Genomic DNA, 25,883 nt, shown 5'->3' on the forward strand with positions numbered 1-25,883 from the left:
GATGAATCGCATCCGAGGCTGAGCAGCTCAACTGGTGATAGCTGTCCGGCCTCCATTGGTTCCCACGTGGAAAACTGCTCTAGTCAGACCTAAACTGCTGCCCTGCCTCTCTCTTGTGCCATCGCAGTCCCTTCTCCACAAGCAGGAGCAAGGGGGATCTTCTTAACCTATAAATAAGCCATGATACCATCCTGCTCAAAAAAACACCTTCACGGCATCCCAGTGTTCCTGGGACAAAATTCAAACTTTTTGCCAAGGTCCACAAGGCCAAACACAATCTGGCCCCCGTTCTCCTCTCCAGGCGGAGAGACAAGGGGCATGTGAGGTCCGGGAAGTGAGAGTCTTTCCAATTCATTCATTTAAAAAAATGCTGCACTCCTGCTGTGTGGAAGCCCCTTCTAGGGATCTGAGATACGGCGTCAGACAAAACAGAAATCCCTGCCTTAGCAGAGCTTTCCATGTAGTGAGAGAAAGAAATTCTGAGTAGGCAGAAGCGAAGACCTGCTGAGAGACTTAGAAGCAAAGCCTCGGTGACGGCTGGTGAGTGAGGACAAGGGTAAGCGGAGGTTAAGCGGATCTGGGCCAGGGGTCCGCCCGTGGCTGAGGCCTCGCAGCAGCACAGAACCAACCCTGGGCCTGAGGCTCAGAGCTGCAGATGGCAGCGAGGAGCACGGAGGAAACCCTCTGCCCTGCAGGGCCTAGGGGCAGGAGATAGGGGCCAGCCCCCAACTCTTAGGAGGACTCTGACTCCTGCCAGTGGGAAATGAAGCCTACCCATCCACTTTTGAAGGCACTGTTTTAGCCACTGGCTCCTTCACGGCACTGAGCCTCACCCACCTGGATCAGGACCATAAGGCTCATCAGCACCCATCATCTTCTCTCTCCTTCCAGGATGCACAGCTATGGTGCACTTCCCAGCCTCCCTGCAGTGAAGAGGTGACTGGACTCTGGCCATTCACTTCAGGTAGTCCCTAAACCCCATCGTGTGTCCTTCCATGCTTTCTCTTGCTCGCTGACCAGCAATGCAGAGGACACAGTGGGAGACTGAGGCCTGGGGGATGGCAGAGCCATGGAAGGGAGGAATGCAGAACACTGTGAATGCCCCTCTACGACGCACACGCACGAGACTGCAATGTGAGTAACACCTCCGTTGTGTGAAGCACTGAAAATTCTGAAAATATACACATGCTGGCCAATAGGTGCTCATGCTTATTAAATGTTTATTAGAAGTCCTGAGCAGAAATAACTTCCCTGAAGTCCCTCTAACCTTGGCAGACAGGGCAAGGCGTTTGGGAAACCTCTTCCTCCACTGACAGACGGTTTGGCCCACCAATGAAGAGTCCTGCCCAGATCAGATTTTCCCTCTACAGCAAAGCGCCCCCAGGGGGACCCTGTTGGGAAGTCATGATCAAGGTGCACCTACCTTTCCACCATGTACTCCAGGTTGGCCAGCCTCGCTGCCCCTGTGGAGATGATGTGGATGGCGTAGGAGCTGAGGGAACGGTGGATAAAGCCCCGAGTATGCAGGTATCTCAGGGCGTCAGAGATCTGGAGCAGCAGGTGCACAATCACCTCCATGTGCAGCACCGGGAACTGGGACCGCTGCCAACAGGGAATCAAACGGCCAGAACAAAGGGGACTGGGCCCTGGTGTCCCCCAGGTACTGCAGAATGCTTTGTCATTTCCAAAGCCTTTTCAACTGATCTTCACGAGCTACCTAGTGTCCCCATCCTATAGCTGGGTAACCTAAAGCTCAGTAAGGTTAAGTGAAGGCCTAACAGTCCCACTGATCCAGGCCTCCTGGCTCAAAACCTGGGTTCCTTTCCCTCAGCAAAGCTGCTTCACACCAAGAAAAAGGAAGGAAAGTCCTCAAAGTCTGGTACACGCCTCCAGTGCGGGGGCCACCACCATCACCTGCCCTGACCTGCCCCAATCCCCAGCCAAGCCTGCGCTGTGGGAGAACCTGGACGCTTCAAGGACAATTCAGCCCCTCCCATGGGTCAGATGACCTAGAAAGTTTCTCCTAAGAGGACAGAAATTCCCTCACACCAAGGCACCCAGCTGATTAAAGTCATAACATGCCTCTCCCCAGGGAAGTGGCTTTATAAGTTAATGCCCTCACCGGAGGAAAGGAAGGGGAGACACAACACCAGGAGGTGGCGCTCAGGCAGGAGGAGCGGCTAGCCATTTCGGGGAAGGGCCCTTCCTGGAAGGTTTCTTCTCACTCCTGCCCAGGGTCTTTAGAACAAAGGCGTGGAGAGAGGAAAACAAATCTTGCAGGACCTGAGATGTGAAGCCACATCTCAGCGCATTTCCCAGGGAGTCTGTGGGCCAGGGAAGATGACGCCACCCGCACAAAGCCCCCCGGAAACCTGAGAAGTGACAGGGGACTGATAAAGGCTTGCATATAAACAGACAGCTCTCTAAGGCAAAGGGCCTGTGGGGCACAAGTGAACATACAGGGAAATCAGGCCAGGCTGTTTGATTACGGGTTGCTCAAAGTGTGGTTATGTGTTTTCTGGCTCTACTGAGCCCTCTGATGTCTGATAAAGAAGCAGGACTAACAATGATAAGTCACACTAGTTCCAGTGTGCTTATTGGCCTTAAATGATGCGTTATGTAGCCCCCATAAAGTAAAGAATTAAGAGATTTATCTTCCATGCATGCACAAATGGGAACTCTACTCCTGGGGGAGAAGGAAGAGGGAGGGAGGGAGAACTGGGGAGGGCAGCAAGGGAAGAATCCATGGAAACAGCCACTTACCCGTTCATGGAGGACAGAGAACAGCGAGCCAACTGTGATGCGCTCGTATACAAGGCGGGTCTTCTCCAGGTCCTGGGATAGGCACACGGCCATCAGCTGCAGCAGGTGGGGGTGCCGCAACTTGCTGCAGAAGAAAAGAAGCTTCAGGTGAGGCAAAGAGAAGGAGGACATGATGAAAAAATGGGTGCTTTCCTTTCTTCTTGGCCCCTTGAATGCATTCCCAACAAATACCATTTGCACACAGTGGTTTTCTAAAAAAGCAGGGTGGGGTGGGGTGGGGTAAGGTATCTCTGTTGGTGGAATCCTTGGCCCTTCACTGGTCAGAACCTGATGACTTAGAGTCATCAATGACAAAGTCACTAAGAGCTACCGAACGAGGCACTTTACATACAGCATCTGGATCCTAACAACCAGCTCCAAGAAAGGCATCATGACACGTATCCTCATTTCAGAGATGAGGAAACCAAGGGAGATGTCAGGAACTTGCCCAACGTCACACATGCCACTCAGCCTCACATCAAAATCCATGCTGTGTCCATGAGCCTTTCCAGCCTCTTTGGGTCCCTTTAGGCTGACTTCCCCAAAAGGACGGGTTTGGCCTCTTACAGGAGCTGAGTGACCTCCTCTGGAGAGAACTCGACGAGCCAGGGTCCGTTCCGAGGCCTCAGCAGCCCTGGTGTGAAACCAAGAATGGAGCTCCTGCCCCAGCAAGAAACCTAAAGTACTGAGACCCATGGGCGTGTCCTCAAAGGCAGAGACATGGTTCCTCAGACGTGTGAGTCTCAAGCACAGCCATGCTCTATAACAACAGGACAGCGCATGCTGTCCTGATGGGCACAGGGCCCAAAATGTGGGGGCCTCGGGGGCTGCAGGAGAGCCAGCCAGGCCTGAGGGCTGGACCTCAGAGACCTGTGTTATGGGGAGTCTGTCAGCTGACAGAATTGAGCCCCCTGCACCACCACCATCCCCACCCCTCAGGTTATTCCTTAATTCTTCTTTCTTGGCAGCCCTTGGAAGTCAGATCAACCAACAATGAGGAAATGCTGAGGCTGAGGGTGGCCATTCTCCACACCTTGAGGACAGCCCTGCACAGCCCTGAACTTGGGTCTGTAAAGAGACCTGGACACGAAGTGCCCTGGGGTTTCCTCCTCACCTGCTGTGCTCTTGCTCAGCAATTAACAAGTCAGCCAGCCGCAACCTGCTGCAGTGCGGGTGGGTGGGGAAGCTCAGCTCCTTCACTGTCACCCTGCTCCCATTCCACATCAGGCTGCAAGGGCAGGAGAGAGGTACAAGGGGGAGTAAGCAGCCACTTCTTCAGTGAGGAGCCCTCCGGCCAGAGATCGGAGAAGCAGTGTTGACACAGATTCTGTAAGCCCCCCACCCCAGCACTACTAGGTCCTCCCTCCTCCTCCCTCCAGGTCCTCAGGAACTTAGTTCAGGTGGCACAAAGCCACTGAAGGATTTAAGGGAGGGAGTGACTTGATCAGGTTTGTATTTCAGAAACACAACTGTACCAGCAGCATGGGGAGTGGTAGGGCGCGGGTGGTCTGAAGGATGAGAGGCCAGTTAGGAGGCGAGCCCGGGGAGGGACAGTGAGGAGGTGGGCCAAGGCCACAGCACGGATGGAGGGCGAGGGGAACAGCAACACCTCTGTGGCACGGGCAGGAAAGCAAGCGGCGTATGCGCAGGGGGTCCGGAGCCCTGCGAGGCTGCACAGGCCTTTTCAGAAGGGTGTTTCTGCTAAGCAGGGAGCCAGAGCAGCCAGGATCAAGAAGGACAAGAGAACCTAGCCAGGACAACTCCTGCAACCCCTCAGGAGGCAGGTTTCTGGGGACTGAGAATAGCCCAGGGACTGTTGTCACAGGTGGATCCTGTTACTGCTGCCTCCGCTGCGTTTGGCAGGTGAGAGGCACCAGCTGATGCCTGCAGGGCTCCAGCGCCCTTTGGTATCAGAGGTCAGTCACCGCTACACTGCTCTAATTCTCTAGAGAGCAGAGAGGTTGAAGCACTGTCATGAGTCCACTTTCAGAGCCATTTGGTCGGGGGGCCATTTAGCCAGCTCTGTAGACATTTTGGTTGTCACAACCACAAATGCAGGGGGTGGGGGCAAAGAGAGCTGCTCCCGGCGTCCAGGGAGTAGAGACCAGGGACACCCCTAAACATCCTACAAGGCACAGGACCGCCCCCAACCACAAGGGCTAACAAAAATGTCAACCATGTCTAGGTTGAGGAATCCTGATTTAGACACCTGCTTTTCAGTGTGTCCTTGTGTTTGGGCAGAAACCCTCCACACACGAGGAAGTCACACATTCTTCCTGTGGCACTAAAACAGACCTCCCACTGGGCAGTTCCCGCTTACTTGGTCATGACCATGTAGGGTCCACTGAAGAAAGAGAAGGTGGGCTCATCGTCAGCTTGAATCACTTCTTTTTCTCCAATTATTGGAAGAGATCCTAGGTAGGCCAGCTGCGTTCCCCCTGTAAGATAAAACTGAAAGCAAAAAATAAGAGCACAGCTTCAGATGGTAGGGAAAAAAGAGAAGAAAGTAAAATGCCTCCAGAATTCTATCAGCCAGCTAAAAATAATGATATCTACTATTTACCAATTTGCTAAATACCCCTATACACTGGACATAATTCCTTTTTATTATCTTTAATCATCTAAGAAATCCTGCAAGGTTATCATACTCTTTCCCTTTGGCTAGTGAGGAAACTGAGACTCATGGAAATAGGCCAGATGCCTGCCTGAAGCACCAGGCTGGGGCTCAGGGGCCTCTTGTGGCCTCCACAGACCCCAGGCCTGTGTGCAGCCAAAGCCAACATTCCTTTCCCCCACCCCACCCCACCCCAGGCTGCCTCGGCACAACCAGCAGACTCAGGGGTGGGGGCTGAGCTGTTAGCAAACGCCACCCAGCCACCCAGCAACATTTCCCAATGGTCTCTTTGATGAGCAGAACCGAGGATCTCCAAAATACTGTTTTCCCTCAGATTTCTCAGTGTAAAATTCCAGTTTCTTAAAGGCATTCCAACAATGCTCAAAAATTGGTAAGAGGACAAGGTCAGTCACAGATAAGACCCAGGAGGTCAGCTTTCTGCATCCCTTCAGAACACGTCTGGGGCCTTCACTGGGAATTAAAGGATCATTTTCTAAACTCCCCAAATCCAGCCCAAAGTCCTTCAAGGGAACTGTCTAGGGTTCTCACCATTCTTCAGTGAGGACAGGAACACTAAGAGGTACTTATCCTGCGAAAGCAGTAAAGAAAGAAACACTTTGGAGAGGAAAAGGAAGGAGGAGTTGGACAAAGTCACGGGACATGGGGCCAGGGCCAGGTATCCCCCAGTTAGTCCTGCAAACACTGGCTGTTGGTGACAACGTCTTACCTTTCCAAAGCCAAAGCTGTAGATATTTTGGGCAGAAATGACTCCAGCTTTAAGCAGTCGGTTAGGAGAGCCATTAGGGTTTCTAGAAATATTTAAAAGAGGGGGAGAAAAGTAAGGATTAATTACCCAAACCAGAGCAACAATGCTGAACCAAGTTGTCAAAATGTGTGGTTGGTTTTGTCTTTACTCTTTGACAGTGGAACTGCAGATGCTGTAACAGCCAGCCTCTGAGAGGGCCCCCATGACTCCCACCTCCTGGTATTCATGCCCTTGGGTAGCCACTCACAGGTCAGAGAGGGCTGACCTGTTAATCCAGCAGGATATTACAGAAATGACACAGTGCTGTGAGTTCCAAGGCTAGACCCAGCAGAGCATCTGCCCTGATGTCTCTTGGATCATGTGCTCTGGAGGAGGCCAGCTGCCATATTGTGGGGCCACTCCAGCAGCCCAATGGGGAGGCCCAACATCCAAAACCAATTTGTCAGCCATGCAAGTGAACCATCTTGGAACTGGATCCTCCAGCCCCAGTCAAGCCTTCAGATGACTGCAGCCCAAGCTACAGCTTGACTATATCCTCATGAGAAACCCTGAGCCAGAACAACCCAGCTAAGCCAGTCCCTGATTTCTGACCCACAGAAACAGTATGAGACACAAATATTTATTACTGTTTGAAGCTGCCAAGTTTGGGGAGATGATTCATTATGCAGCAATAGATAATGATGACAGATGGTCAAAATTGGAAAGAACCATACATAAGGCGTATCTTGTCCAACTTTCTCATTTTACAGGTGGGAAAATTGGGGCCAGAAAAGGGTAACCTGAGGTCACCAAACAGCAGCAGGGATTGGGCTTTGGCCCTACTAAAGGAACTTGGTCTGCCAAGATCCTAACGCTGGCAGAAGAGGAGGTATGAGAGAAGGAAGAAGCTGGACCACGAAGAGGCTCCAAGGCCAGATGAGGGACTTGGGAGTTTATCCTAGTAGCCATGGGGAAGACCCTAAGAGGGTTTTTAGCAGAGAATGGCATAGTTTGATTTCCATTTTTAAAAGGTCATTCTGGATGCTGAGTAAAGAGCCAAGGTGGGCAAGAGCAGCAGCAGGGAGAGCAGTTAGGAGTCACTGGTCCTCGGGGAATCACTAACTCATCTTGCCTGAGAAGCCAGTGGCATCCAGGCCATGCAAGGAAAACCAGGATGCATGTGCACAGAATGGGATGGGGGAGCCTGTGAAGACTGTGACAAGTCTAGTCACACTGATCACAAGAAAAGATGCCATCAGAGAAAATCAAAATGGAAAGAATTCTCCACAAATATACCCTAAGTCAATAAAGCACAGGGAACTCAAAACTTAACTCCCTGAGGGCGGAGAGAAACCTGGATGGAGCCCCACTCCTGTGGCTGTGATGGGGGCAGGGGAAGCTGCCCACCCAGTCAGCACCAAGTCTTACACCAGCTTAAAACAGCCCAAGGAACCTTAAATTAAGCACTTATCAATAAGGGAACATGCCTCCGGTGGTTCAGAGATGACCAAAAAAGCTAGCCACTTGCTCTGCTGAGAAAGGGTTTTCTGCTGGGCACCCCAGACCCGAAATGTTCCTCCCTTGTTAACCGTAGGATGGTTCCCACTGGAGCCCAGAACTCATTTCCCTCAGACATTCTTGGAAATACGAGGACAACTGAAGGTTTTCAGAGGACACATCCTCTCCTTCCAAGCTCACCTCTTTGGGTGGGCCAGATGCTGGAAGGGATTGATGCGGAGGGGACCGAGGTGGCCCCAGCTGCAGGGCTCCCACGAGCAAGGCTGGGGTGATGCAGAACATCCCACTCTGCTTAAGGCAGCACTCACCCCGGCATGAGGCCCCCAAACCGGGGCAGGCTACAGATGAGCCGCTGTGGGGAGTCAATCTTCTTCAGGAGGTCATAGGAGAAGCCCTGGATGATGGTCTGCATGTGTAGGGCGCAGCGCTGCATGAACTCCACCATCTGCAACACACAGCAGAGACACTCAATGCCGGCTCGGCTAATGGCCACCCTGGCCTTCAATGGGGCTGGAATGGTCTGAGGGGCCAGGAGGCTCCAACAGGGAAACCTCTGGGAAGGGAAGGGCCCAAGTGACTTCCTAAAGATATGGAATGAGATGATTCCACTTTCAGGGAGATGAGTTGGCAATAATTTCCTCCAACTCCCTCCCCATTTAACAGATGAGGAAACTGAGGCAGGAGGAGTAAAATTACTTGTCCAAGGCACAAGAGCTAAGGAGCAGGAGAACCAGGGGGGCGGGGCCTCTCCTATCTCCCCCTTCCCTCCACGTGCCCAGCACTATGCATGCTCTGTGTTCTTTACATTTGTTAGGTTATTTAGTCCTCATTAAAACACATTACACTTGCTAGTGTGCAGCCACAGGCAAGGTACTTAATGCCAATGCACCTCAGTTTCCCCATCTGTAAAATGGGGGCAACAACAGTACCGACCTGAGAGGGTTGTTGCAAAGATTGCACGAGTTAATATTTAGCTAATTTAATTCAGAATGTCTAACGCATGGTAGGTGCTAGTAAAGGGTCAGACAAAATTACAATTGTTCTCCCTCCCCACTGACTGGATGACCAGAAAATTTCACTAGACTTGCCCAAGGTTTTACAGCTGATTAACTTGCTCCAGCCCAGGCCTGTGTGTCCAGAGCCAATGACAAGGCCACTGCAAGCTGTGTGCTGCCCCCAGGACCAGCCTCTGCTGTAGGCTCCTGACCCCCAGCCCAGTGCTCTGCCTCAGGTGTGGCTGCGGTGGGCCCACACTTACCGCGGTGCTGCGTTCCTTGTCTGCTGCCAGGGCCCAGGTTTGCGGGTTTCGACCATTCTCATCGTGGAGTCGAAGATCACCCCCTGCATCCAGCAGTTTGCTGAGGATCCACTGATTGCCTGAAAATGCTGCTGCGTGGACAGGGGTGCTCCCATCAAAGCAGCGGCTATGGGGGAGGTTACAATGAGTGTCCATGGCAACACTCCTCCCCTTCCACGGGTAACACAGGACTCCCTTTCCACAAAGGCCACTTTTGGTGGTGAGGGTGGTAACAACACCTTGTGAGGCCCCTGTCTGGGCCAATGTATCCTCTTTTTCCACCTTACCTCCACCTTCAAGGTGGTATTATTTCTCAATTTATAGATGAGGAAACATAAGGGCAAAACCGAGATTCACACCCAGGTATGGGTCTGGTCTGAAATTCAATGTTCTTTCCCCACTTCCCCCTGACACTGGCTACCCTGAAACAATTTCTTCATGTCTGTAGTGTCCTGTGATCAGGCTGGTGAAGCACAACCTAACCAGAGACCATCTCTCTCGTGTGAGAATGCCTGGATCTCCCCAGCTCTATGCTAAAGGCCCATAAAACTTGGCATCAGCGATCTGGTCAAGGATCTACAACTCAGAAAAATTTAACCAAAGCCAATAAAATGAGATACGAAGGGACAGCCTAAAGGATACAGCTAGACGTATTATGCAGCTGTGGTTTCCTAACCTGGTTGCACATCAGAATCACCTGGAAAGCTTGCTTTCTTTAAAGGAAAAAGCAGCACAAACGGGAGGAGGAAAGAGAAGGAGAGGAAGACATAAAATCAAAAAGGAGGAGGAAAAGGAGAAGAACGATAAAGTCTCCCAACTCCAGACCCCAATTCCCTTGCCCAGAGGCAACTACTGTTACAAGTGTTTGTATCCTTCCAGAAATTCCCTATACATATACAGGTAGGAATAAGAATATGTCATGTTAACTGTTCTGCATTTAAATTTTTTCATTTAACAATATACCTTGTATGTCATGTTAACTGTTCTGCATTTAAATTTTTTCATTTAACAATATACCTTGGAGAAACTTCCACATGAGAACATACAAACCACCTCAACTCTTTTTAACAGCTGCATAGTATTCCAACATATGGATGTAGCACAGTTTAGTTAATAAGCCACTGGAATATTTTTCAAAAACACAGATGGCTCAGATTACACAGCAGACTGGGTCAGAATCTGCAGGCAAGGGGCCCAGGAATGTGTGCTTTTTCCAAGTTCCCCAGGTGATGCCAATGAAGCTGGCCAGTACCCAGGCAACTGGGACCACCTGGGATAGCTCATTGTGCGCTTTCTCCTACTGCTGGGTCTAAAAAGCAGTCCAGCACACTGAACTATGGGAACAGTAATATCTTCTATGCTTTAAAAATAAATGTGCATAATGTTTTACAGCCTTCTGATCATTCTTTCTATTAACAGTAAGAAAGCTGGGTAGGGAGAGGGAAGACATTCTTTTTCATTTCTCATGAATGCTAAGGAAGAAAGGAATAATGGTTTTTATACCCAACTAAACCTTACAAGGGAATCCAGGTCCAAGTGGTATTAAAATGTGTATTGTTTTATTAATTTACCCTAAAGGTTGAAAACCGGAGGCCCACAGACTAATCTGGCTACCCAGAGGCATGTTTTATTTGGTCCACACAGTGTTTCAAAAAAAGAATTTAAAGTAACGGGCAGTATTTAATACTTTAGAGATTTCGCATTAACAATTGGGATTTTCAACCTCTTGCAAATTGGGAAGATCTGGCCTCCCTGGCTCCCTTTCCTGCCAACTGCAACAGAAGCTCCTTAGACAGAGCCTGTACCCAGTGACCCTGCTTGGTCCTCCAAGCACCTGACTCTGTGACCTCAGTAAGCCCAGGCCATCACAGCATTTCCATTGAGAACTCAGGAATACAACCTCCCCCCAGAAATCTCCCTTCACCTTGATGGAAGATATTTTTTAAGTACATGAAAGCATTCCTGTCACAAAATAAAAATTCGATTTGCCTTCCTCTCCTTGATATCGCCTTTTCCCACCTCCCCCAGCATCACGGGGGACTTCTAAGAAGGGAACTCCTCAGTTTTTCAGGTGCTGAGCTCCTGGTCTCAGTCCTATCATTAATACAAATGCACCACGACGGGCCAGTCATTTAAACCTCCCGGGCATCAGTCCCCTAATCTGGAATATTAAAGATTTGAATATTTGTTCTTTAAAGAACCCAGCTCTAAGTTTCCACAAAGCAGATGAATGGGAAATGCTGCATTTTTGCTGAGGAACTGCAGGGCCAATATGGCCTCTCCACATAGCTGTTAACTGCAAACATCAAGTGAGAGAGCCCTTTATTTCTGAGCTTTGAAATTAAATACTGATACAGTAGAAACAGAGTTTATATGAGTCCAGAAAAATTTTAGGAGGAAAACAGCAAAATGTTCACTGTGTTATCTCTGAATTACAGAATTCTCACACTGATTGTTTTTTAATTTATACTTTTCCAAGCTTCCAAGTTTTTTCCCACTAAGCAAAGTCATAACAAAAACAAGCTTCCAACATCAATACTTCTTTAAAAAATACATTAAAAGCAGGGTCTCCTTATGTAAGATGCAAAAGCTATTTTATGACTTACGATTGTTCATATTCTAGCATTCCTGTGAAAATCAGCTGGAATCAAGTAAATGCTCAAAACTTGTTTCTGGTTCTGTCCAATGGGAACTGCAAAAATACCTGCTGTTCTCTGTCAAAGAGGTGGTTATAAAGCTCTAGCGAGCTAGTGTGTGGGAAAGCCCTGGGAAAAGCAAAAGCCCTATATAAAGAGAAGAAATGTTTTCTTGTAGTGGATTCATTACATTGGGTTGCTGTTCCATATTAAAATTTGGACCTACTATTACTCAGATTCTTTTAAACCACAACTACAAAAGTCATCCTGACGAAGTGATGCCAAGTATATTAATTTGTAAAGAACTTGGTTGTGGGATATGTTAAAGTGCTTAAGCAAATCATAAATTATAATGTGGGGTGGAACTATATAAACAGTACTTGTTAATGACTAATTAATGACTAGTAAGTTTCTCTTATTTCAGAGGGTCTAATAAAATTGATTGGAAAAAATTTTATTAGCAGTGAAAATAATGTTTCAACATAAGTATACAAAGTATTTCACTGATATAAATTAGTAGAGGAACTTTTAATACGTTGTCAAATTAGTTTCCAAATGCCCCAACTCATCCTGAGAACATATTTTCTAGACAGCGATGTTATTGTACTTACTGATTTGGATCTGATCCATAATCCACCAGGATATCAACTACTTTTGTAAGGCCTAATAATGCAGCAATGAAAAGTGGTGTTTGGCCCAGGGAGTTAACTGCAGCAACATGAACTCCTGAAAAGCAAATACCAGAATCAATACCAATGTAAGGAAATCACTTGAGATAAAACTTGTGAAATTCATATTAGGGAATTCTTTTATACAGTACTTTATCACTACTGCAAATTTATCTTTTTAAAAAGGAAAAATAAAAGCTTTCATTAGTCATAGTAACAGAAAAGGCCATACATACATTAACAAGAAAGCAACCATAGTGTTTACATATCTACAAAATTAATTTACAGAAAGTTGCACTGAAACATTTCACCACACTCTGGTATGCTAAGAAAAAAAAAAGGGATTAAGATTGTTCTCAGTCTTCATAAGGCATGAAAAAGGGAATTAATGATAGTGTGTGTTAGGTACAATACAAAAGGATGATTCGGAACAAAAGTCACCAACATTAGAGCCCACCAACTGAAATATACCTTCAGAAGAAAAATAACTAAAAGGTATCAACTCCCCAATACTACAGAGCTACAGTAATCAAAACAGCGTGGTACTGGCACAAAAACAGACATACGGGCCAGTGGAACAGAATAGAGAGCCCAGAGATAAATCCACACACCTGGCCAATTGATCTTCAGCAAAGGAGAAAAGACCATTCATTGGAGAAAGGCAGTCTCTTGCGTGTGGTGCTGGTAAAGCTGGACAGCCGCATGTGTATCAATGAAGTTAGAACAATCCCTCATGCCATACACAAAAATAAACTTAAACATAAGACAAGACACCATAAATCTGCTAGAAGAGAACACAGGCAAAATATTCTCTGACATAAATAGTAGCAAAGTTCCCCTAGGTCAGTCAGTCTACCAAAGCAACAAAAACAAAATCAAAAATAAACACATAGGACCTAATCAAATTCATAAGCTTTGCACAGCACAGGAAACTATAAACAAAATGAAAAGACAACCTACAGGATAGGAGGAAATATTTGCAAACCACGGGACTGACAAGGGCTTAATTTTCAGAATATACAAACAGCTTATACAACTCAGTAACAACAACAACTAAAAAATGGGCAAAAGACCTAAACAGACAAATTTCTCGAATGAGGACATAAAGGTGACCGATAGACACATGAAAAGATGCTCAATATCTCTTAATTATCAGGGAACTGCAAATCCACACTACAATGAGGTATCACCTCCAGGCCAGTCAGAATGGGCACAAAGAATTCTGGAGAAGGTGTGGAGAAAAGGGAACCCTCTTAACGCTGTTGATGAGAATGTAATTTGGTACAGCCACTATAGAAAACTCAAAACTCCTTTAAAAAACTAAGAATAGATTTTACCGAAGATTCAGCAATCCCACTGTGAGAAAAGTAATTCAATAAGATACATGCTCCCCAACGTTCACAACAGTACTACTACACAATAAACAACAAACACATGGAAACGACCTAACCGCCCAACAACAAATAACAGAATAAGAAAACCGTTGTATATCTTATGTTGACAGAACATACTAGTCAACCATAAAAACCGATACAACAAAGCCCCTTCCTAAATAACCTCCCCCCACATAAAACGTATCATATTACCCACGTACACAGTATCCTGAACTAGGTAAATAAACTTACAAAACACACCAAAGAAAATAACACGAGACTACACTAAGTAATGATGAACACAAAAACGAACCTTCGCAACAAAAACTACACATAAACGCAAAACCCTAAGAAAAACACACACTTCAGTTTTCAACAGCTTAAAAACCGAAACCACTCAGATTGCGTTCTCTCCCTCTTACTCTCCCCGAAGGAAGAGAAGAACGATCATCAATGGCAAATGGCAGTCACACAAGCGACACCAAAAGCCAGCTTCACGCTCAGGAGAGAACGCTGCGCCTCCTCCTCGTGGTTTCGGGTGCTCTACACTTTCAGAGAAACTTCTCTAGTAACGAACTATAGAAATGATCCCTGAAAGTATAGTCTTAACCACATACTGTCTGCTTTGTCCTTGGTGTACGGAGCCCACACATATTTTAGTGATGGTGAGTATTTCTTACAGCATTATCCTTTCGCAATGTAAACTGGCATGTGTTTTATAAAGAACTTTTCCATTACCGAAGCTCAACAAAGCGTTTGAATATTCTTAAGGTTTCAGAAGACACTTCAAATTATCACATTAATTAACATACGGTTATTAAACAGCCAATCACAATCACACGCCACATAACTCCAACCCCGCCCCGCTTCGCGCAGCAGTTCCGCAGCGTCAGGTTCACGTGAAACGCTGACGACTGCAAAGTGCGCCGCAGCGTCAGGACGCGTCCCCACTTCGACTGGCGGTTGGCGTGAGGCCGAGAAAAACGAAGACAAAAGTGGAAAGTGAGAGCAATGACCCAAAAGCCAAAAACGATGACATTTGCAAAGCGCGCCCTTTATACTATGACCAGAATACCAAACATGTAAATATTGTTTGGGATTTGTTTTCTCAAAACTAATTTTTTATTTACGTGAAACTTGTGAGGAAAAAAAGTGTGTAAATAAGCAGGACATCATTCCCCTGCGTAAAGCTTTAGCAGCTTTCCAGCTCTTGGACTAAAGACAGAACTCTCATTTACAAGGTCCAGCATGGTCTGGCCCTCGCCCACCTTTCCAGCCACATTCCCCCTCACTCCAGCCATCCTGAACCACTTAACAGTTCCCCATACTCATCATGTTCCTTCACACAAGCTGTTCTCTCTGCCAGGAAGTTTAGAAAGGATGACTATTTCACCCTAGTCTGGAGTATTCAATAAACCAATACAACATGAACTGAAATAGTGGAAAAGAGAAACTTTTCGTTCATCCTTGAAAAAAACTGAAAAACGAGAAAAAAAATTCAGATGTTGGAAAACAGACACTTCCCTATAAATAGAGTTGGGAGTGTGACTGGGTATAATGCTTTTGGAAAGCAAGATGGCAGTATCTTAAAAATTTGACCCAGAAATCCCACTTTGAATATTAAAAACATTATGTAAACATACATTACAAAGTATTTTATCAAAGCTTTGTTTCTGGTGATACAAACTTCAAAAAAGAAAATACTAATATCCATCAGTAGGAGCACAGCTGAATAAATTATGGTACATACAGATAATAAAATAATAAAGTTATTAAAATGAATTAGATCTGTATCAATTGGGTTACAGATAGACAGGATATACTGTTAAATGGGAAAAGCAAGAATCCAAGCAGGCAGGCAACATTAGAGAGTTCAATCAATGAGTGGTGTAGCTAAAATGATGGAATTGAAGTATCTAACAGAGTTTAGCAAATAACTACTTTATAAATATTAAAAATTAAAACCCCAACATTCTTATAACCAGTAGAAGGATTTAAGTTTAAAAAATAATCCGTTTTGCCCAAGTGATATGGGTTTCAACTAATGCAACATTCAGTGGTGCCCCATGTTTTGCTATATGTAGTAGAAACTCTTTCACATGGGATTTATGGCACCGTATAGTCTGATCCAATCTGCCTTCCAGTCTTTACTTCCTAAAGCCTCACATACATACCACACACTTAAGGCACACACACACTAAACTGCTTGCTATTTGTATGCTCCTTTGCTCCTGTATAGATTCCCTCTGCACCATATTTGTTGAATGAACAACCGAATGAATAATTATAAACTTATAGTATCAAATTATCCACTATTTTGTTTAAGCATTAAGAAGAAAAAACAGCATAGAGGCCTCTAAATCTCTGCTGATATGGCACAGACTGATTTCTAATGGCTTCCTTGTCTGTTCATGTTTCTTGAAACATGTGAATTTCAAAAAAAAAAACGAGAAAAGCAAGCAGCAAGATCTATATAGTATTGCTGCAGGAAAATGTGTTACAGCTTAGCTGTGACAGCAACCTGGATCCTGGTGAGAGACCAACCCAAGAGCTGGAGAACTCAGAAGCTTTATTACACCAGCAGGTCCAGAAGAGTTAACACTCCAAGCTCTAAACACCAGCTGTAGCTTTACACCCGCTTTTGTAGGCTGCCAGTTCACACTTTGGAACATCATTTGCAAACGAGGTATAACAAAAGTTGACTAATTAGGAACAAGCTTTGTAGAAATGGACCAATCAGGAGATAAGGAGGGAGAGAAATAACCAATCAGGAATGAGCTCAATGCAAATGAAGTACTACAAATGGACTAATCAGAAGTTAGGGAAATGAACCAATCAGGAGTGAAGGAAATAACCAATCAGGAGTGAGCTCAGGGAACCAATAGAATTTCAGGGGTAAGTAAGCTGTTTCAGATGCAAAAAGTGAGATAGAGCCTCTGGGCCAGGGAACTGGATGGTCCTGGCAGGAGAGTTGTGGCCTTTCCTGGGAGTCCTGCGGGTCTTTTTATGGGGTTATCTGCCTCAGTATGATACCACGTTCATCAAAGCAACTTTAGAAAATACATATCTTTGATTCCACTGGTTAAAATCTATTTTTTGTAATAAAAACATTCTTAATAGGGAAAAAATGCTTTTAAAAGATCACCCAAGGAAGCCTGTTCTAGACATTTACTGAGGAAAAAGGGGTTTCCAGTAGGTTCTTAAAGCCATGAACTCAGGTGGAAAAGTGAGAATAGGAGAAAAGTGATAATCAAAATTTTAAGAACAGGGATCAGGTTAAGTGACTAAGTGAAACTACAAGGGGATAACTGGTATGAGAACTGAGTAAGTGGGAATCATGGATGACACTGACAATGCGTTACAAGGCACTAATATAGTTCTGGATCAGTGGTGTGGTCTCGATGTTCCTGAATTCCTAATAAAGCTCATCTCCAAACAAAGGAACAAAGCCAAAGCTTCACCTCGAACTCCAAGGAATATAAACAGAATGCCTGTAAAGGCTCCACTTGGTGATGAAGAAGGATTTAATTATAATGAAGAACTGTAAAGAGGGAGAAGTATTTGGAAATCAGCAAAAATTTCCTAGACACCTTTTTTGGGACTTTCAGATAAACATCTTAGGTGAAAAGGATGATACACCAGTTCATTTCTGTGACAAATGTGGATTGCCTATTAAAATCTATGGGCGAATGATTCCATGCAAGCATGTTTTCTTGCTATGACTGTGCTATTTTACATGAAAGAAAGAGGTAAGATGTTTCCAGGCTGCAGTGATCCCATGCAGTGAACTGAGCAATGTACACGCGGTTCTCTCTTCATGGGTAGCATTGTGCAAGGGTGCAAGAGAATGTATTTGTCTCAGAGAGATTTACAGGCTCATATCAACCACCGCCATATGAGAGCTGGAAAACCTGCTACCCGTGCTTCACTTGAGAAGGTTCATCCTCCTATTGCCCCACCAGCTGAAATCCTGGATCGGTTTATAATGCCGCCAGACAAGCACCACATGAACCGTATTCTGCCAATCATGATGCCGTCACCTCATGATGCCACCACCTCCTTTGCAACACGTGCCACACGAACACTATAATCAGCCACATTGAGGATATTCATGCTCCTCCAGCAGAATTGTTCATGGCTCCACCTCCACCTCCTTTGATCAGTCAGGAGACCTTTCGTATTTCAACAAGAAAACACAGCAATTTAATAATTGTCCTTATTCAGGATGACTCAAATTCAGGTGCTAAAGAACCATGACCTCCTGCCCCAGCACCTGCTCCCCATCATCCTGAGTATCGGGGTCAACCAGTGGTATCACACCTTCATCATATTACGCCTCCACAGCAACACTATGTACCGCCCCCACCTCCTCCATCACCAATAAGCCATCCAATGCCATATCCTCCCCAGGCTCCAGGTACTCCTCACCTGGTTTATAGCCAAGCTTCACCTCCACCAATGACCCCTGCTCTGCCACCAAAAACCCCTCCCCCTGGGCATATTATTGCCCAGATGCCACCTTATATGAATCATCCTCCTCCTGAACCTCCCCCACCTCAACATGGTGATCCATGAATAACTGTACCCCCTTCTCACCAGTATAATCCTAACTCTCTACCCAGTTCACTGAAGATCAAGGAACTCTGAGCCCTCCACAACCAGGAGGAATGAGTCCTGGTATATGGCCTGCACCAAGGGGGCCACCTCCTCCTCCATCAATGCAGGGTCCACCTTCTCAAACCCCACTTCCTGGACCAGATCATCCAGATCAGACAAGATACAGACCATGTTACAATGACAACAGTATTTTGAACTAAAGATATGATGAGGAAACAAAACCTCTGTATAGGCAATCTTTTAATTAAGCTTTGACTAGGGAAGGAAAAGCACCTCTTGCTGTAAAACACTCAGGGTCTTGTCTCGTAAAATGGTTTTAAATCTTGACAAATTGATTTCAAGTGCTATGCTATAATAAGTGGCTCAGTTGAGCACAGCTATACTTTAATATCTTTGTTCCCCTAGTGTGGTAAATTGACTCAGAGGCCACCTTTGTAAAAAATTTGAACAAAATTTTTCATCATTTCACTTTCAAAAGCATTGCTTTTGTTAAATCTGATATTTAGTTTTTCTTGTGGTACATTTTGTTAATCTGCGTAAAAGGTTTAAATTTCTATATGGTTATAAAAATGCTATTTTTATGTGAATTTAAGTGCAGCCACATATATTTTTTAAACCATGTTTTACCACTAATTTCCCAAAGTTACAGTGAAACCCTAAAAGTAAAAAAAAAAAAAAAAAAAAAAAAAGAATTAGTGGAACATATGCTGTGTAATAATGGCAGTTTTCAAAAGCATTACCACCTCCAACAGGAAATGAAGCCTGCTTTTTCCTAAAGTGAACTATATCACATAATAGTTGGTAGAATTAGGAGATTTTGCTGATTTTTCTAGCCTACTGTGCAATGACAAGTTCGATGCGTGAAGGGCTCCAGTGCAAAACCAGAGTAACTTCCTAAAGCTGATGTCAGGAAAAGCATCTCATTATTCTGGAATAACTTTAAGGTGAAGTTCAAATAACAATACAGTTTAGATTAAGCAAATGAAAAAAATGTCACTGCAACAGACTAAAAAAGCTGACTTAAAATTATCTTTAGCTGAAGTAACATAATTAAAACAAGAAAAGCAGCACTGAGGGGGAAAGTATACACTATTTTAACTAAGGACATACCAAAATTTATGTCTAAAGCTACTTTAAGCCCATTTTCTGGGTAACTCTTACTACCCTATTGCTTATAGTAAGACACTTTAAAACCCAAACATCAATTTTTTTACAGAGGCCTAAACTAACACCTGGGTTAAAATAGCAACACCGTAGAAGTCCTACACTCAAAGTCAAAAAGTTACACACAGATCTTTGAAAAAGCCACATACCAAAGGTAAACATAGTGCATTATTAGCTTAAAACCACTAAGAACCCTAGCAGAAAAAAAAAATCACTCTTCAAAGATCTTCCTCCCCTTAAACTAGGTAAAAACCAAAAACCACTCAGATAGTGTCCTCTCCCTCTTACTCTCCCAAAAGAAGAGAAGAACGATCATCAATGGCAAATGGCAGTCACACTAAGCAACACCAAGAACCAGCTTCACGCTCAGGAGAGAACACAACACCTCCTCCTCGTGGTTTATGGGTGCTCTACACATTCAGAGAAGCTTCTCTAGTAACAAACTATAGAAATGATCCCTGAAAGTATAGTTTTGACCTTAGCCTGGAAGCCTCTGATTGCTCCGTGGCAGCCACGCACTTTTCACTGATGGCAAGATAATTTCCCCACTTCTAGTTCTACTAGAAAAAATAGAAAGAGCTTTTGAAAATACAGTCTTTCAAATGCTATCATTCCCAACTCATTTTAACATTTTAACTGGAAATGTAATTTAACAACTTTTAAAGCAGTCACACTTAATTAACATAATACTGAATGACAGCCAATGACAATCTACGTCTTTAAAGCCCGGGAGGCATTCACTCCACAGTTCTGGTACAGCGACCTCGCCCCTTGAAAGCTATAAAGGAAAGGGTGGGTCTTTGCCTTTGCTAAGTGAGAATCTAGCTGATTCTAATGATCAGTAAATCTTAGCCATTCTAATTCAAGGCTGTCCTAAAAGTTCGACTTCAAAACTCTGGTAAGAGGTCACCAGGACTGTGGCAGGAAGGGGGACTGGGTGGCAGAGAACCAGCACTGGAAAACAGAACCTTTTGGTTTTTGTACCATATGGTTGTTCACCCTTTCTGAATTTTTAAGCTGGAGCAGGTAGGTGGATTTGGCATCATTTCTTCCCTCAACAAATACCTAAGTGCCAACCATAACTATACTAGCTACTATTTATTGTGAACTTGCCAGGCACCAGTCATCATTCTAAGTGCTATTCTATGAGATAAATACAATTGTAATCATCCCAGTTTTATGGAATTTAGGCACAGAAAGATTAGGTAACTTGCCTGAGGTCTGTAGAGCATAGTAGAGCATAGCGGGTGTCACCTTAATGATTATCCCGATTTTTTATGTGCTAAAGATTATTCTAGGTACTGGGAAAACAGAGGTACAGTGGTGAGTAAAGGTCCCTACTCTCACAAAAAGCTTACATTCTAGTGAGGTAGAGAGATGACAATAGATACCCAAGAGGATCAGATGATGAGGCATGTAGAGGACTTAAAGTGCTGAAATAGAGAGGGACATGGTGGCTACTTTAGATATGAGTGCTCAGGGAAGTCCTCTCTTTAAAGGTTGCATTTAAGCAGAGAAAACAACTAATGCCAAGACCCAAAGAAGGGAACAAGCAATTTGAAGACAGCTAGAGAACACAGGGTATAAGGGAGAGGGAAGGTGCAGGCAGATGATGTCAGATAGCTGAGGATTTTCTAGGCATGGCCAAGGCCTGGGGAGTCTGGATTTTAAGTGGGAAGGGAAGCCACTGAGAGGTTTGAAGCTCTGGAGACCAGTTCTGAACCGCTGCAAGGAGAGATCATGGCAGCTTGCATTTGAGCACAGCAAGAAGGGAGGAAAAACTTGGGCTGTTCTGGAAGTTGAGCTGATTGGACTCACTGGTGGACTTGCTCAGGGGGTGGGGTGTCAGGGGAAGAGGTTTGTTTCAAAGGCTGACATGTTGTTTTGTGCCTGGAATAACTCAATGGATGGTGCTGTACAGGGAAGACTAGCAAGAGATGGATTTCTCATCTAAAGGAGGGGCTTTTTCTCAGTGGGGTAAGGGAGTGTTCAACTACTATACTTGCTTTATCTAATTTTAACTCTTATAACAACCCTGTGTTTTGATGCTATTAGTACTACATCTATTTTACATGGGGACGGACTGGGGTTAAGGAACTTCCCAGGAACCCACAGCTAGTAAATAACAGACCAAGGAGTCAATTCCAGAGTATGTACTCCTCTCATGCTTCCCAACCTTTTAAAGAGGACCAAGAACTAATTTAGGGCTTACAGTGAAAGCTTGGCCACTATAGATACAGCAGGAGAAAATCAAGGAGGAACTATATAGTACATGGTTAGAGTGAAAGAAAGAGAAATTAACTGCGATCCTGGGATCACACACTCTCAGGAGGTGTCTTTTCCTCACCTGCTCCCTGGGATGATTAGTTCATTCCTTCTTTATTCTCAAGCCTCCTATCCCTCCTCACCAACCTCCCTCAGCAATGATCCTTCTCATATTTGGCAAAGAAATAGAAGCCATCACTTGAAAAGCCCTTAACATGATCTCATTACACGGACGAACCCACCTGCATCTGAACTTTCCACCTTCTCTGGCCGACTCAAAGGCCTCTTGCCAGCTGAGAGCTGCTCTCTCCCGTAGCTCAGTTTCTCCTACTCTCCTCAGTCCTTCCAACTGCACTCAGACTTGCTCTCCCATCCTAGTTAAACCCTAAATGCATCCCACATCTTGCCCCTGTCCCCCAGCTGAATGCACACGTACCCCATATACTCTCCCTCACAGCCTGAGTTTTTTCTTCTGGGAGTCTTTCCACCGAATGGCAAACCTTCACATCATTCCACTGATCAGTCCATCCCTAACGAGTTTCTGTTTCCACACAGGACCAATGGATACTTTTCTATCTTCATCTTAGTCTCTCATCTGCTTTCCACACACTTCATTGTGTCCCACTTGGCTTCCATCAAGCAAGTTCATGTGGTTTCCCTCCTACCTCTCTGGCTGCTCCTTCTTGGTTTGCTGTGGGAGTTCTAACTCCTTTGCTATTCACCCGCTTGAAAAAAAAAAAACTCCCTTAAATGTTCCCTAAACTGAACTCTACCATCACTTCCCGCTCCATTACCCTAACTAATTCATTTTCCCCTCCACTTTCCCCATTTAACATGTGGTATCATGGTCTAATCATTTGTTCAAGCCATAAGACCTGACAATTATCCTTGACAGTTCCTCTAACTCACACCTACATTGAATCTGTTGAAATAAAATGTATATTTTAATGCAGAACAACAAAAAAATTAAACATAAAATTCTTTGTGTTTGGGTCTCCTCCCTCCCTAACATGGAGTGTGCATCTGCATTACATATTAACCAGAGCACCTCAAAGATGCGAGTGTTTGCTCAACTGTAAAGATCAATTTTCTTTTCCTTTCTTCTGATACTGGCAATGTAACTTCTTTTTTTTTTAATTTTTAATTTTTTTTTTTTTGTGGGGGAAGTAATTAGGGGATTGAACCCAGGACCTCCTGCATGCTAAGCATGTGCTCTACCACTTGAGCTATACCCTCCCCCTGGCAATGTAACTTCTTAAAAGAGTATCGTTCTTTCTCAACTCTTTAGGGGGTCATGGTGACTTACTTGCTGCTCACTTTCTACAAGCTTATTTTTACCTGGACTACTTGTTCTTTGGTGAACTTAATGTAAAATATCAGTATGTCATTTTGAAGTACAATCCTTTGTCTCAAAAATGTATATGACTGTACCTTCAACTTCTAACAGTTTTATGAGAATCTGCTTCTTGGGTTAAATCCTCAGTCTGGCTCAAGTAAGATTCCCTTTTTTTCTTTTTGATAGTTAATTGAATTTTCATTGACAAATCAATCCCTAAGTCCTATCAATTTTACCACTTAAATATCTTTCAGATCTGGTCTTTCTCTATCATCACAATCGTCTTCTCCTGGGTAGCTGAATACAGTATCTAACTGGTCCTTACACTTGCCACATCACCCCTGCCCACAAACATAATCGTCACAGAGCATTTAGAATGACCTTAAAACGCACAGCTGATGAAGTCACCCTCCTTCAGTAGCTGCCCACTACCCTTAGCTTTCTGTCCACAATGCTTTGGCCAAACTCTGCCTTCTTTCATTCCTCCTTCTGCCGAAGTCCTATAAGCCCTAGGCCTACACTCTATTTCCTTGGCTAGGACTGAGATTGAGAGAGAAATCACCATGGAGGAAAGATAGGGCTATCTACCTAGGTGTGGGGAGAGTGACTTGACTGACAGAAAGGAGAGGGAGAAAGGGATGCTAATTTTGTTTCAATACCCTTGAGCTGCCCTGAACACCGATGTGTGAAAAAGCTCAAATCATGTCACCCATAAACCCAATCAGAAAACAAATGCCAAATTGCCTCAGACAAATTCTTCCTCACTGCATAGAAAAATTACAGTTTACACAATAATCTGGTCAGGATAGAACCCACAACATCTACGGTCTGTGACAGTAATATAAGCAGAAGCCACTCAGGTTCCCTCCCTCCCACTCCTCCAAGAGAAGGAGAAGCAGCTTAGACGAGAATGCCATAAGTCCTCGTGCCTTAAGGTGCTCTACAACAGAGAAACTGCTCTAGTAACAAACTACAGAAATAACCCCCTAAAAGTAGAGCCTTGACTGACTGCAACCTCTGCTGGGTCAGTGGCAGCTGCACACTTTTTGCTGACAGTGACATTATTCCACATTCCTCTCATTCAAAATCTCATATAAATTATTTTCAAACTACCATTTCACATACAACTTAAAAAAAATTCTGAATACTCAAGAGTTTGTTTGCTTTTTAAGAAACTAAGACTTCAAGTTCTTAATTAACCTATTACGGACAAACAGCCAGTCAGAAGCGCTTGCCTTTCTGTTTCTAAAAACACTACCAAACCAACACTGCCCGGACTACTCTAAGACAAAGGTGTGCTCGGATGCCTCAAATGAGTTTTCTAATCTTAAATACGACATGCAGCGCCTGTGGGTGAGATTATTTTATTTTTTAATTTTAACATTCCAAGATCCTTAATTTTGATTTGCCCCTTTTAACTTTGAGATCCTCTGCTGCTTAGTCACGTTGAGTGTGGACTGAATATTGGGTTCACCTGGGTAATTATTTTTTCCAAAATAATGGACCTGGGCCAATCTTAAATGGGGAAATGGAGAGTATTATTTTGAAAAACAATTCTCTCCATATTTTAACAAATTAGTAATAAAGTAACCAAAACTGTACTTTTGTGGGATTTTGGGATTTTGGGATTTTTGGCCAGCAGGAAGTTAGGGGGATTCTGTTTTTAGTGGTAATTTGGTACCTTTCTGGACTGAAATTTTTAAAAACTTTACATGTATCACATTTAATTTTAAATATCAGTAAGTCTATTTAGACCTTGTATTATTAAAAAAAATAACAACATACTGGGTGAGCATGAAAGGTTACACACCCCAACCTCTACCAACAAAACACATGACTTCAACACGGTTTCTCTTCTTCATTAAAAAAAATTTTAAGTTAAAAGGCTACTATTTCCACAGTACTTTAATATGCTCCAAGCCATCTACTAAATCCTTTACATGGATCACCCACCCTGCTTTATCTTGGAAATAACCCTGAGATGGAGAAAATAGACATTTAGAAATATATACTATCGAACTATGAAATATTCATAACCCAAAACTGGCAAAGTCAAGTAATACAATATATTACATTATGTTAAATACAAAATATTATTTTAATGGTGGAGGGTATGCCGAGCACGCATGAAGTCCTGCATTCAACCCCAAGAACCTCCATTTTAAAAAATTGAATAACCTAATTAACAAGATGTATGAAACACAGGAAATGCCAAAGTTTAACTCAAAAGGTGCAACTATTTATTCTTATAAAATTAAAAAACACAAACAAAAAACCCTGAAACACAGGTTTCAAAGATTTTTCACACGCCATTTAAAAACTGCAGTAAAAAAAGCATCATACGATCAAACGAAAAATAAAAAAGCTAAACTGCACTTGATTACGACACAAAAAAGTATTCTTCCCTAGTATACAAAAGTACAGAACCAAAACGAAGTAAGCAGAAAAAGAAACAGATACAAAACACGTCACTATTTTTGTTAAGACAAGTACAAACGAAGCCACTCAGACGGCGTTCTCTCCCTCTTACTCTCCCCGAAAGAAGAGAAGAACGATCATCAACGGCAAATGGCGGTCACACAAGCGACACCAAGAACCAACTTCACGCTCAGGAGAGAACGCTGCGCCTCCTCCTCGTGGTTTCGGGTGCTCTACACGTTCAGAGAAACTTCTCTAGTAACAAACTATAGAAATGATCCCTGAAAGTATAGTCTTAACTTTGACCGCGAAGCCTCTGACGGCTCCGTGGCAGCCGCGCACTTTACACTGATGGCGACATTCTGTCACGTCACTCGTCGTCTCGGAAACATTTTTTACTTTGTATCTTATAAGTATTAGGTGAAATGCC

The 25,883-nt window shown here is 44.2% G+C and overlaps 1 protein-coding gene, 3 non-coding genes and 2 pseudogenes across 10 annotated transcripts in view; 1 reads left to right on the forward strand and 5 right to left on the reverse strand.

Annotated features, from left to right (window-relative positions):
- The window catches only part of TEX14 (testis expressed 14, intercellular bridge forming factor), a 104,740-nt gene that overhangs the window by 35,907 nt on the left and 42,950 nt on the right, over positions 1 to 25,883 (reverse strand). For 6 of the 7 annotated variants that reach the window (XM_072940197.1, XM_072940201.1, XM_072940196.1 and 3 more), the window contains 8 exons: positions 12,224 to 12,338; positions 8,938 to 9,103; positions 7,988 to 8,124; positions 6,144 to 6,225; positions 5,123 to 5,253; positions 3,917 to 4,030; positions 2,764 to 2,887; positions 1,424 to 1,602 (listed from right to left, as the gene is read on the reverse strand). In XM_072940197.1, the coding sequence (XP_072796298.1) occupies positions 1,424 to 1,602; positions 2,764 to 2,887; positions 3,917 to 4,030; positions 5,123 to 5,253; positions 6,144 to 6,225; positions 7,988 to 8,124; positions 8,938 to 9,103; positions 12,224 to 12,338 (1,048 nt within the window). Of the gene's footprint in view, positions 1 to 1,423; positions 1,603 to 2,763; positions 2,888 to 3,916; positions 4,031 to 5,122; positions 5,254 to 6,143; positions 6,226 to 7,987; positions 8,125 to 8,937; positions 9,104 to 12,223; positions 12,339 to 12,891; positions 14,479 to 25,883 lie in introns of those variants that run through there. The other variant, XM_072940200.1, reaches the window with a different exon arrangement.
- LOC116283634 (small nucleolar RNA U3) lies at positions 14,046 to 14,260 on the reverse strand. Its single transcript, XR_004193272.2, has one exon. It is a non-coding gene; the product is annotated as a small nucleolar RNA U3 (small nucleolar RNA).
- On the forward strand, positions 16,991 to 18,470 carry LOC102544117 (E3 ubiquitin-protein ligase Hakai pseudogene; annotated as a pseudogene).
- LOC116283624 (small nucleolar RNA U3) lies at positions 19,693 to 19,908 on the reverse strand. Its single transcript, XR_004193264.2, has one exon. It is a non-coding gene; the product is annotated as a small nucleolar RNA U3 (small nucleolar RNA).
- LOC116283625 (small nucleolar RNA U3) lies at positions 23,887 to 24,037 on the reverse strand (annotated as a pseudogene).
- Positions 25,536 to 25,750, reverse strand: LOC116278559 (small nucleolar RNA U3). Its single transcript, XR_004187882.2, has one exon. It is a non-coding gene; the product is annotated as a small nucleolar RNA U3 (small nucleolar RNA).

This window comes from Vicugna pacos, chromosome 16 (genome assembly GCF_048564905.1).
Source record: "Vicugna pacos chromosome 16, VicPac4, whole genome shotgun sequence".
In the NCBI taxonomy this organism is placed as follows: Eukaryota; Metazoa; Chordata; class Mammalia; order Artiodactyla; family Camelidae; genus Vicugna; species Vicugna pacos.